We start from the raw sequence: 18853 nt of genomic DNA on the forward strand, positions 1-18853 counted from the left end.
AAATTGAAGAACTTCTGCAGAGATGTCCTTGAGTTGAAATGACTGACTTCCAACAATCGCAATCACCGCCTTTTGTGGAGAGTGGAGAGTGATAATCCCATTGACTTGAATTTTGCAAGGGCTCCTTGATGCCACACTCAGTCAAATGCAGCCTTGATGTCATTGGCAATCACTCTCACTACACCATAATTCCTTATATATTCAGGATCATCCAGAAGGGCTGTCAACTTGCAGAATCACATCTAATGCTGGATACATTAGATGTGTGCATTGTGAAATTGTGTTGGTTGGATACACAAAGTATCTTGAAAGGGACATTTTTTTTAATACAATCTACCAGTCTTTGGGAGGTATGGCTTCAGACCTGGCATCACATGACACTGAAATATATTTATCAGGCGACTAATTTGTGTGACAGGCAGAACGATTTTTTGAATTGATGGAAACAGCCTGTAAACAGCAGCGATCACTTTTGTTGCTTCTACACTGTAGCAGCATGAATCAACCAGCTTCATTTATTGCTTCATTGTTTGAAATACATTTATCTGAGGCAGATTGGGTATTTCTCAGGATCAAGAGTAACCTTCTTAAGACTCTTTGATGAGCTTGTATAATATATATAAGACATAACCTGATCAGCTTATCCAATTATTCTCCAGAATGGCTTTGATTGTTTTGTTCGATAATTCTGAATTTGCAACGAATTATGCTGACAACTAATTCAGATTTTCCATCAGGTTTGCAATATGGTGTACATGCTAGTGACTGGAAGCTACATATATTAATACACATAACCATGTTCTTTGCAGGTGGAAAGGATGAGAGCCCTCACTGTACCTGTTTCGACACAATAAAATAAGTGACAAACATTCACTCATTCATTTCTCAGTGCAATGCACTAATCAATTAGAGTCAATCTGCCCTGTTTAAAATTTAAACTTGGCCTGGCTGTACACTGTCAATCAGCATTAATAGGTGAATTCACCTTGGCAACACCTCTACAAGTCAAAAATCACTCACTGACCAATTAATACGTTTCTCTCATGTTGTATAAGTATCATTTATCCTTTGAATTTTTATTCTTGTGAATGTCCTGATAAGTGCAAGATAAAAACTTAAATAAAATATTTATTTTCTTTCAACAATTCTCATGCTATTACACAGGTAAGTATGGGCGATTGAATTTTAATTACACTTGTCTGATTTCTACACCTGATACCTTTCAATGGCAAAAGATTATTCCAAGAAAATGGCAAAAATATTTCTAAAATGTCTGTGCAATCACTTGATAAGAGATTGAGGCAAGTCCAGTAGACTAATGTGGAATAAATGAAACTATCAGAACTAACATTACCATTTGATCTAAAAACATTTAAACCAGGCAATTGAGTATGCATTCAGAAATCTTCATCTCCTGTTTTAATTCAGATGTATGTAATAAATACTCATATTGAATATCATTGGCTGCCTGCAACTGTGCAGATTGTAAAGACAGAAGAGCTGGACTTGAGAATATTCAAAAGAACCATTTTCAATAGCTGTTTTTCAGTGTCAGAGCAGGGAGAAGGAAAAGTGAAACTGTAACACAATAGCTGGAAACAGCCATGTTGTTCTCAATTTATCAGAAGTCAACATTGGGTGAAAAGGCAAATTGGAAAAATAAATAATCAATGAAAAATCAAAGACATCTATAAACTTTACAACTGCTGAGGTGAGGAATCAAAGGGAGATGGGGGTGCAAAAAGAAGAGAGTTAAATCACCTTTCTTCATCTGGTTAACACCATTAGTTTATTCAATATATTTAATTTTAAGTGAATTCATCTTTTTTGTGATTTCATGTATCAGTGTTATATTTATCTGTTCTATTATCTAACTTAATATTTTTGCCAATTCTGGAAGAATGAGCCAAATATACCAGTTGGACGATTTATGTAAGGAGGAATCAAAAAGTCTACATTGACTAAAATTTGGTCCAGTATTTTTATTGTTATAGTCTGTGCTATACTGATTATTTTTCCCTCAACACTCAACACTCAAGGCACTCAACAGATAATTATCTCTCTACTGCTGAAGTAAAACTTTCAAAGTACCTTAACAAACTCTCAAAACATAAAGGGAAACTTACGATTGGCATCAATAAATTAAAGGCATCAATTCTTTCTGAACACTGCCCTTACCTTCAACCAGTGAGGTGAGCAAGGTGACATTAGCTGCTTTTCGTCTGCCAGCTGGTAAGTTCAGTCCCAGTCTGTCCAGCTTTTCTCGTAAACATCGTCCCCCGTTCTTAGATTTTGCTCTGTAAATATTAATATCATTCAAAGTTAATGTTATTGACAATGAAAACACTGAAGCATAAAGGAAGAACTTTACTTGATGAATATTAGCTAAAATATGCTTTGAAATGTACAATTGACCAAGTTCTTTCTTGTCCAGCCTCTGAGAGCCTCTGTAAAGACTTTGGAGCTGATTTTATCATTCAACATTCTCAGAAATAGACTGTCAGCTTTTAATGTGTCTTGACTGATTTTGGGCTCCATGAAAAATGAGATCAGTATTTTGTTTTAAATTAACTGGTCTGACAAATTTTGGCATATCTTTGGAGCTGGTGAAACTTCAGCTTGGGTCTTCTGACCCAATGATAGGGACACTACCATTACACCACTAAAGTACTTCAGGTGGATAATGGATATTTTCTAATCAACCTGCTCAGAGGTGGTATTACACTAATCTGTTGAAGGTGGGATTCCAATTCAGGCAACCTGGTCCTTGTGGCGATGCTAATACTGCACCAAAAGACCCTTTCAAGTAGGTTTTTAGATGTTAGTAATCAGCCTGTTTAAATGTATTATCTTATACCTCTGGAGCAGATGGAATTTGAACCTGGGCAAGGGATCTAAACTGTTACCACATGTGTTTGACCACTAGCAAAAGTTAAACAGGCCCCTAGCTGCCTGCTTTGTGATGGTCTAGTCAATAGCACCTTCCTTATCAATAGCATTGTGTGTCAACCCACAACATGAAGACTGCAGCAGTTCCAGAAGACAGCTTACTACCAACTTGTCAAGGGTAGCTCAGGGCAGATAATAAATGCTGGCCCAGCCAACAACACCCACATCACATGAATGAATAAAAATAAAAATTCAAGTTTAGGTTGAAGTTGTGTGAAGGTCAAGAAATAGCTCACAAAGATTTTCTTTATTAATGCTTGCATTGTGCAGAGTTGGCCTTTTAATTTTGAGATCTTTGCTTTCAGCTCGGTCTAATAGGATGGAAGTCTATTCTCTCTGCTGGCTACAAGGATTCCATGTGAAATGAATTTTGTCCATGTCAGTCCAGTTCTTTGTGAGCATGAACCTGCAACAAACCTCTATGCCTAAGTATAAACAAGGAAGTACCTTGCATTTTCATGTTTGATCCCTGTTGTTAAATAGGAAATTGTGGAAAGGCCATGCAGTCACTGCAAAGTCCACAAGGTAATGAATGAAATAAACAGTGAATCAGTTTTTGTTGTTATTTATTCAGAATAAGTATTGATCAGAGCATTGGGTAAACTGCCATGCTCTCCTTCAAACTGTGTCATTAGGCCTTTTGTTTTCCAACTGCAACTTCAGTTAATTGTCTCACTTGAAATAGAGCATTTATTTCAGTAGTATTATCAGATTAGCCTAAGTACTGAAAATGTTTTGACTTGAAAATGTTATTGTTGGAAAAATATAGGTTGGAAAAAAAAGTGGTGTGCAAAATAGATTGGAATAATATCTGATTGCTGCAACTAGGACAGTGATGCTTTTCTGGATTCATAGCTAAAGCACACTTTTGAGCACTACAAAGGAATTTAGTTCTAAACATAGCATTCCAGCTGTGGTCTAGAAAATGGCTCCTCAGTTGCTCTCTTGATCCTTCACCATGACTTTGACGAAAACCCTGGAAAAATTGTGTAAATATCTGTGAAATCGTTTTGGTCATAGAGACAGTGGAAAACACAAAATCCTTACAGAAATTCAATATCCTTCCCACTTTACTTTTGTATTCTGTGGCTTGAATTATAAAGATAATCTTTCCCTTTCATGTAGTGGTGTATTTAAACTCACAAGTCTTCTGTTTATTCTTCAGGATGTTTCTATTCAACTATGTTTTCCTCATTTAGTTACTCCAAAAATGCATTACATCACACATATCTGTATTATGTTGCATCTTTCTGATCATTCTGTAAGCCTGTCACCTGAAATCATATATAGTTCTCCTGCCTGTTTTTGTGCCTCGTATTTAGACAAATGTTGCAATTATATTCCCTAAATCAAAGTTCAAATCACAAACATTGGATAGAATGAAACAGCATCTTGGGGATGCTATTCTCAATGCACCTCTAATTTATACAACACTTATGACCAAAACCTTTAGGTTTCCTGTTCGTCAAGCAAGTGTATAACCATGCTCTCCTTGTACCATCAACCTGAGTTCTTCTAACAAGCCTTTTGTGAAACATTTTCTCGATCCACATACAACATAACTAATCTATCCAACATATCAACGAGTCAAAAACACCTGAAGCTGGCTGCTAATGACATAACTGAGACCTGAATGCTGTATTGATCCAAAGCTTTTTTCAATATTCCTTCAAGGAACGTGGGGATGGCTGGTGACAACAGCATTTGTTGCCTATCCATAATTACCTCTCACCAGTTATGAATCAAGCACATTGCTATAGGTCTGGAATTGAATAGGTTAGATCCTATAAGGATGGCTGATCTTCCTTCATTTAGAGCATTGGTGAACTCAATGGGGTTTTATAACAATGATCATAGTTTCACAGTCACTATTACTGCAAAGTTATTTCTGTATTTTCTCTTTTAATTGTTTGACTTTAAATTATATCAATAAACATGACAACTGTGATGAAATACATGGCTAAATGTATGCCCCCAAGCTCCAACAAGTAGTCAATCAATCATTCTTTTGGTACACTGCTTCCTTTACCAATTAGAAAGCAAAAAGACCCATCACTCAGTTGGAAATTGCTTCTCTGTCAAATAAGCAAACTTTTTCCCCCACATTTTTGATCTTTTAAATCTGGTAAAGAGAAATGTTCAAAGAAAATAGAAACAGAAATTTCTGGAAAAACTCAGCAAGTCTGGCAGCATCTGTTGAGAGAAAGCAATGTCAAGGGTTCTGAAGAAGGATTACTGAATCCAAAATTTTAACTCTGCTTTCTCTCCACAGATGCTGCCAGACCTGCTGAGATTTTCCAGCAATTTCTGTTTTTGGTTCTGATTTCCAGAATCTGCAGTTCCTTGTGTTTTTTTTGTTCAAAGAAAATGACTGAGTCAGGAGAGAGACGATAGATGGAAACTTTACAGGGGTTTGAATAATATGGCCTATGGCAAGAAATCTGGGAGAATCATGGGAGAAGTCTAGAGAGGCCTTCCTCAAGTCAGGAATGACTATTTAAATTTCCAACAGAGTTCCAGGTGTCCAGACAAGATTCTTGCTAGGGCACAGCAAGGTGCCTATTAGCAGAGATTATTGGTTGTTGTCAGTCTCATTAACTGCAGATCTCGCCTCCGTAACATTCAGCTTCAGAAACTAGCTGCCAAGAGTTCTTAACATGAAAGCCTGAGTACCTAGAGAGTAAAACATAATATACAGCCACAAAGATAGAATTTAAAACCTCCATGTATGAAATACAAGCGGTGAGGCAAGTGTGCAGACCAAAGGCAAGGTCAAGGGCTGGTGATGATGGCACCTGAATCAGCGCTTTAACAGTCTGCTGTGTGGCAGTGGCTGAAGGCCTGGATTGGAACTTTGGTGGTCTGGGACCCCAAGAGTAAGCTCAACAAGGCAATGGAGGTTGTGAATCTGCTGTGATGATGATGAGAGCAGGAGCGATTGAGCCAACGCATGCCATAGCCGAGGAGATCGGGTTCTTGTAGGCAGTATGGTCCCAGCATGGCTAAGCACTTAAGAAAGACTTAATGCTAAGAAGAACTGTAGTGTTTAACTTGCAATTTTATTTTTTTTATGCAATACAAAGAGTGACTATAACTTTTCATCTCTTTCCTTATTTCTTTCTATCCTATTCTTAACCTATGTACTTGTACCTAGATGGTGCTGTGTGTGGCAACATTGAAAACTTTTCACTGTACACCTATACTTTTGTACTTGAGTACACATGATTGTAAAGTCTAAAGCAAATCAATATATTAATTATGTATTGGCTTAACTTTTTTTTCCAGTTTAAGTTCTAATCATCTTGATCAAGCTCTTAAAAAATCAGACATAAGTAATTATTCAAGGACAAGTAAGATTTCTAACAAATCTTCTTAAAACATACATTCATCTGAGTATTTTGGATTTCCAGGCTGGCAAATTGATTAACTATTTTAATGTTAAATATACCTTCAATATCATTTTCTTTTTGATGAATTAAATCATGCAGGGGAAGTTGAGATTCAAAGTTTGAAGAATCAGATTTTTGATGTTCAGAGCTGGAAAATTTTTGATACCCACAAAAATCAAACTAAATGTCAGCTGCTACTGGTAAGTACAAGCTGATACTTATTGTTATTTTGTTTTCTGAAAGACAAGGTTCATTTTAAGGATGAACACAAGTCAGATTTTATTGGGCCTTTATTGGAGTAGGTTTTCTGATGCAAGGGCTTTGATTTTCTTTCTGTGACTCTTTTTTTTGAACTTCACGTGTTGCTATTTTCCTGCAATCAGTTTTGTTCTGGGGCATTTACAGCAGATAGATTTGACAATAGTAGCTATTGGAACAGGAGTCCAACTAATGTAAAAAGAAATTTAAGTAACTTGTTGCAATCAAGTTAAAATATTTTAGAATAAATATTGGCATTAGAAATAGGAGCAGAAATAGTAGACCACTGAATCCCTCAAACCTGTTCCACCATTCTATAATATCATTTTTGATCTATTTGGGTATTGAATTCCACATTTCTACCTTGCCTCAATAGCCATTTACTCTCTTGGCTATCTACAATCTATTATCTCAACCAAAAAGGTGGCCAAAAAAAATCAAAAAATTAGAAAATAAACTTTGAGATTAAACCTGTAAGTAATATCAGAATGGATAGCAAGTGCTCCTTTAAATGTATAAAAAGGAAAAGAACAGCCCAAATGAACATAAGCCACTGAAGGAATGAGGCTGGGGAAAGAATAGTGAAGAATTGTGAAATGGGAAAGGAGTAGGGTAAGTACTTTGCATTAGTATTCATAGTAGAACACATTTGGTAGCATTTAAAAAATATTAATTCCTCAAGCTGCAAAAGAGTGAGAAGTAAATATAATAACTATTACTATAGCAAAAGTATGAGGCAAACTAATGGGGCTAAAGATGAATAAATCTCTTGAACCTGATGTGATACATTCTGGGATATTGAAGGAAGTAGCTACAGAAATAGTGGATAGGTTGGTTGTAATGTTTCAAGAATCTTGGAAAAGTCGAAGAGGATTGGAAAATTGTCAAAGTGTCAGGTTTATTCAAAAACCAGTAACTGTAAGGCAGTTAGCTTAACATCTGTAATTGGGAAAATGGTTGAGTCTATTTGAAAATATGCAATAACAATGCATTTAGAAATATATGATATGATTAAGCAGAGTCAGCAGAGCTTCATTAAAGGGATAATAACGCAAATGTAGTAAAATTCTTTGAAGAACTAACAAGCAGGATTAATAAAGAAGAACTACAAATTGTAATGTATTTGGATTTGCAAAAGGTGATGGATATGAAACCACATGTCGGCTACTTTATAAGATAAGAGCTCATTATTTTAAGGGTGGTATGCTAACATGGAGAGAGGATTGACTAATATAAGACACAGAGTTAGCAGAACTGGACCATTTTCAGGCTGGGAAAACTGTAACTGGTGGAATGTTACAAGGAAAGAGTGTTGGAGCTGTAATTATTTACAAATGTATTAATAACTTGGATGAGGGAATTACTGTATTACTGCCAAGTTTACGAATGGCACAAACTTGGTGGAAAGGCAAGTGGTGAGGGGGACATAAGGGTCTAAAAAGATATATAAGCAAGTTAAGTGAGTGGGCAAATACCAGGTGGAATACAGTGTGGGAAAATATGAGATAATGCATTTGAACAGGAAGGATAGAGGACTGAATATTATTTAAATAGAGAAATGCTGCCAAAAGCTGCAAGGTAGAAGGATTTGGGGTCTTGTGCATGAATCACAAAATGCATATGACTTTAGCAGGTAGTGGGGCAGGCAAATGGAATGTTGGCTTTCATTTCAAAGGGAATGGAGTACAAAATTACATATCTTGCTGAAAGTATGCATGGCACTATTTTAAATACACTTAAAATACTGTGAACAGTTTTTGTCCCCTTACCTAAGGAAAGACATATTGCCATTGGAGGCAGTCCAGAGGAGATTTATTATGGTAATTTCAAGGCTGGAAGGATTTTTTTAATGAGGAGAGGTTGAATAAGTTGGGCCTGTGCTCATTAGAGTTTAGAAGAATGAGAGGTGACATAATTGAAGCATACAAAGTTTTAAAAAGGGATGTAACTAGTTTGCAGGAGATCACGTTTCACAATGTATTTGAGATGTGGTCTCACCAATGCCCTGTTTAATTAAAACACCACATCTTTACTTTTATGTGTTATTCTTCTCATAATAGGATAGCCAGGCCATAAGTACAATTCTGCTGCTGTTGATGGCCATAGTGCCTTATGGATGGCCAGCCTTGAGTTGCTAGATCTGTTTGGAGTTTGTCCTATTTAGCATGGTGATAGTGCCACAGAACATGATGGACGTTATTCCCAATGTGGACTGTGTGGTAGTTGCTTTTACCAATCGGCAGATTGATAAGGATGAAGTCAAAGATGTAGGTCTCCTCACCACCTGCCACCACCCCCATCTAGTAGCTGTGTCTTTTATGACCCAATCAGCTCAATCAGCAGTGCTGCTGCTGAGCCACACTTGGTGGTGGACACTGAGATCCCCCAGCCAGAGTATATTTTGTACCCTTGCCATCCTCAATGCTTCCTCTAAGCATTGTCCAACAGGGAGGAGGACTGATTCAACAGCTAAAGGACAGTATGTGGTTATCAGCAGGAGGTCTCCTTGCCCATGTTTAACCTAAAGCCATGAGACTTCATGAGATCCTGAGTCAATGTTGAGGACTCTCACAGCAATTCCCTGCCGACTGTATATGACTGTACCATCATCTCTGCTCGGTCTGTTCTTCCAGTGAGACAAAACATATCCAGGAATGGTGATAGTGATAGTGATGTCTGGAATATTGTCTGTAAGGAATGATTCTGTGAGTATCACTATGTCATATATATATATATATATATATATATATATATATATGACTATGCAGGGACAAAGCAGAGAACAAGTTAGGAAAGATAAATTAAACTGCATTTATTTCAATGCAAGAGGCCTAAAAGGGATGGCAGATGAACTCAGGGCATGGTTAGGAATATGGGACCGGGATATCTTGGCAATTACAGAAATGTGGCAGCTTAATGTTCCAGGATAGACATGCTACAGGAAGGATAGAAAGGGAGGCAAGAGAGGAGGAAGAGTGGCATTTTTAATAAAGGTTAACGTTACAGTTGTACTTAGGGAAGATATTAGATTAGATTACTTACAGTGTGGAAACAGGCCCTTCGGCCCAACAAGTCCACACCCACCCACCGAAGCACAACCCACCCAAACCCATTCCTCTACATTTACCCCATCACCTAACACTACGGGCAATTTAGCAGGGCCAATTCACCTAACCTGCACATTTTTGGACTGTGGGAGGAAACCGGAGCACCCAGAGGAAACCCACGCAGACATGGGGAGAATGTGCATACTCCACACAGACAATCACCTGAGATGGGAATTGAACCCGGGTCTCTGGCGCTGTGAGGTAGCAATGCCACCCCTGTGCCACATTGCTGCCCAGAAAAATTCCCGGAAAAAAAATCCAGGGAAGTTATTTGGGTGGAACTGAGAAATAAGAAAGGGATGATCATCTTATTGGGATTGTGTATAGATGCCCTAATAGTCAGAGGGAAATTAGAAACAAAGTTGTACGAGATTTCAGTTATCTGTAAGAATAAAAGGTGGTTATTGTAGGCAATTTTAACTTTCCAAACATAGACTAGGACTGCCATAATGTGAAGGGTTTAGGTGGAAAGGAATTTGTTAAGTGTGTACAAGAAAATTTTCTGATTCCGTATGTGGATGTACCTACAAAGGAAGGTGCAAAACTTGACCTACACTTGGGAAATAAGGCAGGTCACGTGACTGAGGTGTCAGTGGGAGAGCACTTTGGGGCCAGAGACGACAATTCTATTAGTTTTAAAATAGTGAGGGAAAAGGATAGACTAGGTATAAAAGTTGAAATTCTAAATTGGTGGAAGGCTAATTTTGATGGTATTAGGCAAGAACTTTGGGGGCAAATGTTCATAGGTAAAAGGATGGCTAGAAAATGGGAAGCCTTCAGAAATGAGATATCGAGAGTCCAGAGACAGTATATTCCTGTTAGGGTGAAAGGAAAGGCTGGTAGGTGCAGGACATGAAAAATGTGTTGCTGGAAAAGCGCAGCAGGTCAGGCAGCATCCAAGGAGCAGGAGAATCGATGTTTCTGGCATAAGCCCTTCTTCAGGAATCCTGAAGAAGGGCTTATGCCCGAAATGTCGATTCTCCTGCTCCTTGGATGCTGCATGACCTGCTGTGCTTTTCCAGCAACACATTTTTCAGCTCTGATCTCCAGCATCTGCAGTCATCACTTTCTCCTAGGTGTAGGACATGCTGGATGATTGGAGAAATTGAGGGTTTGGTTAAGAAGAAGAAGGAAGCATATGTCAGGTATAGACAGGATTGATTGAGTGAATCCTTCGAAGAGTATAAAGGCAGTAGGAGTATACTTAAGAGAAAAATCAGGAGGGCAAAAAGGGAACACAAGATAGCTTTGGCAAATAAGATTAAGGAGAATCCAAAGGGATTTTACAAAAACATTAAGGACAAAAGGGTAACTAATGAGAAAATAGGGACCCTCAAGGATCAGCAAGGCAGCATTTGTGTGGAGCTACAGGAGATGGGGTAGGTATTAAATGTGTATTTTGCACCTGTGCTTACTGTTGAGAAGGAAATAGAAGATATAGAATGCAGAGAAATAGATGGTGACATCTTGAAAAATGTCCAGTGAAGTGCTGGATGTCTTGAAACACATAAAAGTGGATGAATTCCCAGGACCTGATCAGGTGTACTCTAGAACTCTATGGGAAGTTAGAGAAGTGATTGCTGGGCCCTTTGCTGAAATATTTATATCATTGGTAGTCACAGCTGAGGTGCCAGAAGATTTGAGGTTGGCCAACGTGGTATCACTATTTAAGAAAGGTGGTAAGGACAAGCCAGGAAACTATAGACCGGTGTGCTTGACATCAGTAGTGGGCAAGTTGTTGGAGGGAATCCTGAGGGACTGGATGTACTTGTAGTTGGAAAGGCAAGGACTGATTCGGGATAGTCAACATGGCTTTGTGTGTGCGAAATCATGTCTCAAAAAGTTGATTGAGTCTTTTGAAGAAGTAACAAAGAGGATTGATGAGGACAGAGTGGTGGCCATAATCTATATGGGCTTCAGAAGGCGTTCAGCAAGGTTCCCCAAGGGAGACTGGTTAGCAAGGTTAGATCTCATGAAATGCGGGGAGATCTTGCCATTTGAATACAGAACTGGCTCAAAGGTAGAAGACAGAGAGTGGTGGTGGAGGGTTGGTTTTCAGACTGGAGGCATGTGACCAGTGAGTGCCACAAAGATCGGTGCTGGGTCCACAACTTTACGTCATTTATATAAATGATTTGGATGTGAGCATAAGAGGTATAGTTAGGAAGTTTGCAGAAGACACCAAAATTGGAGGTGTAGTGGACAGCAAAGAAGGTTACCTCAGAGTACAACAGGATCTTAATCTGATGGGCCAATGGGCTGAGGAGTGGCAGTTGGACTTTAATTTAGATAAATGCAAGGTGTTGCATTTTGGGAAAACAAATCTTCGCAGTCCTTATACACTTAAAAGTGAGGTCCTCGGGAGTGTTGCTGAGCAAAGAGACATTGGAGTGCATGTTCAAAGCTTCTTGAAAGTAGAGTCACAGGTAGATTGGATAGTGAATAAGGTGTTTGGTATGCTTTCCTTTATTGGTCAGAACATTGAGTAAAGGAGTTGGGGGGGTCATGTTTCGGCTGTACAGGACTTTAATTAGGCCACTTTTGGAATATTGCATGCAATTCTGGTCTCTTTCCTATCCCAAGGATGTTGTGAAACTTGAAAGGGTTCAGAAAAGACTTACAAGGATGTTGCCAGGGTTTGAGGATTTGAGGTATAGGGAGAGGTTGAGTAGGCTGGGGCTGTTTCTCCTGGAGCATCAGAGGCTGAGGGGTGAGCTTATAGAGGTTTAGAAAATCATGAGGGAAATGTATAGGGTAAATAGATAGTCTTTTCCCTGGAGTGGGGGAGTCCAGAACTAGAGGGCATAGGTTTAAGGTGAGAGTGAGAAGATATAAAAGAGGCCTAAGGGGCAACTTTTTCATGCAGAGGGTGGTGCGTGTATGGAATGAGCTGCCAGATGAAGTGGTGGAGGCTGCTACACTTGCAACATTTAAAAGGCATTTGGATGGATATATGAATAGGAAGGGGTTGGAGGGATATGGGCCAGGTAAAGGCAAATGGGACTATAATAAGTTGGAATATCTGGTTGGCATGGACAAGTTGGATCGAAGGGTCTGCTTCCATGCTGTACATCTCTATGACTCTATGATTCTATGTCAGGCTGATGCTTGACTAGTCTGTGAGACAGCTCTCCCAATTTTGGCAGTAGCCCCCAGATGTTAGTGAGGAGGATGTTGCAGAGTCGACAGGGGTGTTTCTGCTATTGTCTTTTCCGGTGCCGAGATTGATGCCAGGTAATCAATCAAGTTTCATTTCTTTGAGACTTTGTAGTGATTGATAGAACTGAATGGCTTGCTCGGCCATTTCAGAGGGTAATTCAGAGTCAACCACTTTGCTGACTGAGAGTTAATTGAGAATCAACCACTCATGCACTGGAAAACCTAAATCTGTCTGTACCTCAGAATTCCAAAGTTGTTCTCTTTAAGAAGTAGACTGCCTTTACATTCTTCCTAACAAAGCAAACGACTTCACATTTTCGCACACTATATTCTATCTGCCATGTCTTTGCCCATTCACTCAACCTATTTTTACCTGTCTGCATCTTCCATCTGTCTTCATACTATATTTTCCATCTATTTTGGTGTTGTCTGAATATTCAGCTTTCATCTTGCTCCACTCATTGACATAAATTGGAAAAAGCTAAGATGCCAGGACAGACCTTTGCAAGAGTACACTTGTCACATCCTTCCAAACTGACAAAGGTCTACATGCACATGTACTCTCTTTTCTGACAGCCAATCTCCTATCCATGCTGATTTGCTAATACCTATCCCATTAGCTCTTATTTCTATAATGACCTGTCACGTGGTACGGTATAAAAGGCCTTTTGGAAACCCAAGTACAATAAATCTGCAACTCCTATTTAGAACTCCAATAAATTTGTTAAACATTTCCCTTTGACAAAGCCATGCTGACTCTTCCCAGTTACCTTGAGATTTTCTAAATGCACAGCAAAAATATCACAAACATTAAACTTCTTAAAATGGCTTCTTGTTTTTGGCCTCCATCCCTTCTAAACTAGAAATTTTATATTTGTTACTTTCTCGTCTGATGGCACCTTTCCAGAATCTAGATAATTTTGGAAAATTAACACCAACATATCTCCTCCCTCATTAGTTACCTCTTTTAAGACCCAAGGGAAAAGTTCATCTAGTCCTGGAAACTTGTCAGCCATAGCTCCATCAGTTTGCTGAGCATTATATAACCTCCTGTTTATAAAAGCACTAGTTCCTCTCTCAGTTTCACTTCCTAATTTATTAGAAATTTTATGACATTTATAGTGAAGGCAGAACAAAATATTCGTTCATTTCATCTGCCACTTCTTTTTATCTACTGTTGAATATATATTCTTCACTTTCTACAGGATCAACACTCTTTCCTTTTTAAATACCTACAGAAACTCTTATTTTCTGTTTTTACATTCCTAGCTAGGTTCCTCTAATACTCATTTTCCATTCCTACCTTATCTCAACACTGCATCTTATCACTTTTGACCCTCCCCCAGTATCTAGATTAAAATCCTTTCTACATAATTCATTGAGCAATTCAGAAGAAAACTGTTCTTTCTCAGCCCTGAGCAGATGTTCTGAACTTTGGCACTAGGCACACAATGCAGCCACCTAACTCATGTTCATGCTACAGAGGTGCTGTTAATCCATCTTACTACCACTACTACATTCCATGTAGCTTCCTCACCTGAACGGCATCCTGTACCATGGTGTTATCATCAGTAGTCTCATTCTCCCTCTAGCCCCAACTTTATCCAAACATGCTAAGAGAATTTCAGACCTATTAGACAATTATTGTAGCCATCCCTCTTTCACTCCTGCTCTCATAGTCTTCACTGGCATCATTTAGATTCACAGCCTCCTGTCAGTGACCACTAATGAAATCAGAAAACTCTGTCTCCTGAATGATATGACTGCCTTCTGGAACAAAGAGTCTTGGTACCAGTCCCCCTCCATGATGCAGCACAGTGTTGCTGGTTCAGTCTTCTGCTCTGAACCATTGAGCCAAAGCTGCTTAAATTTCAGACATTGACTTCAGACATGCTTGCTCTGGATCTCAATGATATCCATCAGCACTCACATGCTGCAGCTTTGACACATCACCTGGCTTGCCATCCTTTAAATATTTAATTAAATTGTTCACTTATTTAGTTTGCATTTTTGTTTATATTTATTAACCTCATCACTAATTATTGTACAGTCATAAATCTATGTTAAAGAATAGGAAAGGCCTTAACCAGTTATCAGAGACTCACTAGATATAGTTCTCTTGCTGTAATAAACCAAGATCCACAATGAATCTTGTTCTGTCTCTGACTACCTGTCTCAAGGTCCCTTCCTTGCCTCCTGTTGTAGCTAACACTAATGATCTAAAAGATAACAGATCACAAAAACACACTCCAAAGAAATTTTCCATTTGAAAGGGAATGAACTAGCATTCAATCTTCCATCAGTTCAAAGCAGGGTCAAATGCATATTGACAAAAATGGGATTCTGTACTTGTAATAACAACTTAGATTTACATTACATCTACAAACTAGAAAAATGCTCAAGACAAAAAAAGTCAATAATTATTTGAAACAATTTACACTACCCTTTGCTAAAAGAGATGCAGTAAAACTATAAACCTAAATAAACAAAAAACAGAAATTGCTGGAGAAACTCAGCAGGTCTGACAGCATCTGTGGAGAGAAAACAGTTAACGTTTCGAGTCCAGTGACTCTTTTCCAAGAGAACTGTTTATACGCCTAAACATTTGGACCATCAAGATTGAGTGGCACCATAGATATCCCAATTAGAAATGTGAGTTTGTGAAGGTATCAGTATGAACAATGTTTGAACTTGAATTATCTGTCCATCTATGCTCATCTGACTGAACTTTCAATTGAAGTCTCTGTGAGAACGTGAGAGTAATGAAAGCAAAAATGTAGGAAATAAGGGGAGTTTTTTTTTAAATTGAGGCAAATATGAATTATTTTGTTGCTTTACAGACATGTTGATATTAAAATTCAGTGATTCACATATTTCTCATGTATCTCTTTTATAATTAAGTTACCCTTTAATTAACTGAGTAAAATATATGTCCAAAGGATTCAACAATTTCAAACTCAATATAATCTTATTTACTAAATGGCTGCCAGTCAAATGGAATGTACATACATGTGTTGCATATTTGCAAATCCATCTGAATGATTAGATTTTTTTTTAGACTAGATTCCCTACAGTGTAGAAGCAGGCCTTTCGGCCCAGCAAGTACACACCGACCCTCTGAAGAGTAACCCACAATGGGATGACTGATTTAGAGCTACAAGCTGATGTGGCAATTTCAGAGGCAGATTCCTGAACCAAGAGTGTGAGTAATGTGTAAAAACTCTGACTACATTGCCAGTGAAACAAAAGGCGTTGGATTCAAATGGAGTTGAGTGCATAAATGAAGGCAGACATCCCAGTTCCAGGTGGAGTGATGTGCTAGATCTTGAAAGAGACGAAAAACTGAGGTCCGTCTGCCTCTCAGGTGGAAGTAAAAGATCCTAAGGCACTACTTTGGAAAAAAATGACTCTGGTGGCTTGGCTAATATTTATCCCTCAGGGAGAAAGTGAGGACTGCAGATGCTGGAGATCAGAGCTGAAAATGTGTTGCTGGAAAAAGCGCAGTAGGTCAGGAAGAGTGCCTCATCTTCTGCCTAGGAACCCTCCAATCACAAGGGATGAACTCAGATTTCTCCACTTTCCTCATTTCCCCTCCCCCCACTTGTCTCAGTCCCAACCCTCGAACTCAGCACCACCTTCCTAACCTGCAATCTTCTTCCTGACCTCTCCGCCCCCACCCCAACCCCCACTCCGGCTATCACCCTCACCTTAACCTCCTTCCACCTATCGCATTTCCAACGCCCCTCCCCAAGTCCCTCCTCCCTACCTTTTATCTTAGCCTGCTGGACACAATTTTCTCATTCCTGAAGAAGGGCTCATGCCCGAAATGTTGATTCTCCTGCTCCTTGGATGCTGCCTGACCTGCTGCGCTTTTTCCAGCAACACATTTTCAGCTAATATTTATCCCTCAACCAACATCACACAAACATGACATTGCTGAATATGGATGCTTGCTGTGTACAAACAGGTTGCCATATTTTCTACATTACAACAGTGACTACACTTCATAAATGTATAATTGGCAGTGAAACAATTTATGACTTTTTTTGTTGTGAATGATGCTATGTTGATGCAGACTTTTTAACTGACATTTGCCTATTAATCAAATGAACTTCCATGAATTATCTCACAGGAAAGGTGTCAGGGTCTGAAAAGAAGGGGTTAGAGAAAAATTGACATGAGATAGTAATCTTCCAGAATTTCCTAGCTTCTGGGAAGGTGACAGTGATCAGAAAACAGCAAATGTAAAGTCTCTTTTTTTTCAAAACACATTGGGGATAGAAGGCAAAAAATTATCAGCCAATTACCCGAATATCTTCATTGGGAAAACGATCAAACAAATTATTAGGAAGTAGAAGAACATTTCAAAAATTGTAATACAATCAAGCAGATTCAACATGACTGTATGAAAGGGAAATAACATTTGAAACTCTATTTAGATTTTTTTTGAAAAGGCGTGTAAGAAGGGTAAGTAAAAGGGAGTCATTGGAAGTAGTAATATTTGGATTTTCAAAAGGCATTCAATAAAGTGCCAGACAAATAATTACACCTCAAGATAAGAGCTCATGGTGTTCTGGCTGGTGACATAGATAAATGACTGCCTAATTAGCAGGAAACAGAAAATCAGGATAAATTAACTGTATGTCACAAAGATTCCATATTTTTAAACAAAAATGGAAATGCTAATAGCAAATGTCATATACTCTAATATCTAGAATTAACATGAGGAAAACACAAATTAACAAGCAAACTGTGGTTATGACTAAATGGCCAATATAACCAAAATAAAGCTCAGAAATTCTGTCAGCTGTCATCCAGATACCAAAGAACACTATGAGTCATTGAATTTCTTCAAATCTTTTTGTATCATAAGGGACCTCAGCCTGTCTAATTTAAAAATTTGGCCATTGATTTACCTTCAAACACAACTCCAACTCAGCCTGAAGCTCCTTTTACTTCTTTGGCTTACAATGAGTTGTCAGGTGACAGGTGTCCAACTCAGATTATCCCAATAACAGCTCATATTCCAGGTGTTCAATCTCTTTTCCTGAGACTGCACCGCTCAGAATTGGCTGGGTTTCAACACAACATCTACACAATCCCAGTTATCCAATTGCATCAGACAGCCATTTCAGCTTTCCTGATTTCACGCTGGTCACAGAGCCAGTGAAAAACTTTAACTTGTATTTAGATACTTTAATATAGATTTTAACCCATTAGCTTCTTTTCACAGGATTGATCAGTTTCCTGGACAATCAATTGTGATGCAAAGTCTGATGTAAGATCATAAGATATAAGAGCAGAATTTGGCCATTCAGCTCATCTGCTATGCCATTCCATTAAAGCTGACATGTTTCTCAACCCTAATCTCCTGCCTTTTCCCCGTAATTCTTGATCCCTTTACAAATCAAATATCTATTTATCTCTGGCTTACATACACTCAATGACTTGGCCTCCTTAGCCTTATGCGGCAATAGCTCCACAGATTCACATTATCTTGTTGAGGAAATTCCTCCCCATCTCAGTTCTAAGCGATGATTCCTTCACTCTGAGGCTGTGTCCCCGAATCTTAGTATCTCCTACTAGTGAAATTGTCTTCTCCATATCCTCTCTATCCAGACCTCTTAGTATTCTGAAAGTTTCAAGGAGATTCCCACTCATCCTTCTAAACTCCATTTTAGCACAGACCCAGAGTCCTCAGCTTCAGGTGTTTCTCAGGGTAATGTCCTACACCCAACCATCTTAATTTGCTTCATAAAGCTTCATAAAGCACCTTCCCTCCATCATAAGTGGGGAAGTTCACCAACGATTGTACAATGTTCAGAACCATTTGCAACTCCTCACAAACTGAAGCAGTCCATGTTCAAATGCAATAAGATCTGGACAATATTTAGGCTTGGGCTGACAAGTGTCAAGTAACATTCATGTCACACAAATGCCAGGCAATAACAATCATCAATAAGCAGCAATCTAACCACTGCCCGTTGACAT

General features: G+C 38.6%; 1 protein-coding gene across 2 annotated transcripts in view; it reads right to left on the reverse strand.

The window, feature by feature from the left end:
- The window catches only part of tfap2d (transcription factor AP-2 delta (activating enhancer binding protein 2 delta)), a 121218-nt gene that overhangs the window by 64589 nt on the left and 37776 nt on the right, over positions 1 to 18853 (reverse strand). For both annotated transcript variants that reach the window (XM_072549623.1, XM_072549625.1), the window contains one exon: positions 2179 to 2297. In XM_072549623.1, coding sequence (XP_072405724.1) covers positions 2179 to 2297 — 119 coding nt within the window. The remainder of the gene's footprint in view (positions 1 to 2178; positions 2298 to 18853) is intronic.

Source organism: Chiloscyllium punctatum, chromosome 3, assembly GCF_047496795.1.
Source record: "Chiloscyllium punctatum isolate Juve2018m chromosome 3, sChiPun1.3, whole genome shotgun sequence".
In the NCBI taxonomy this organism is placed as follows: domain Eukaryota; kingdom Metazoa; phylum Chordata; class Chondrichthyes; order Orectolobiformes; family Hemiscylliidae; genus Chiloscyllium; species Chiloscyllium punctatum.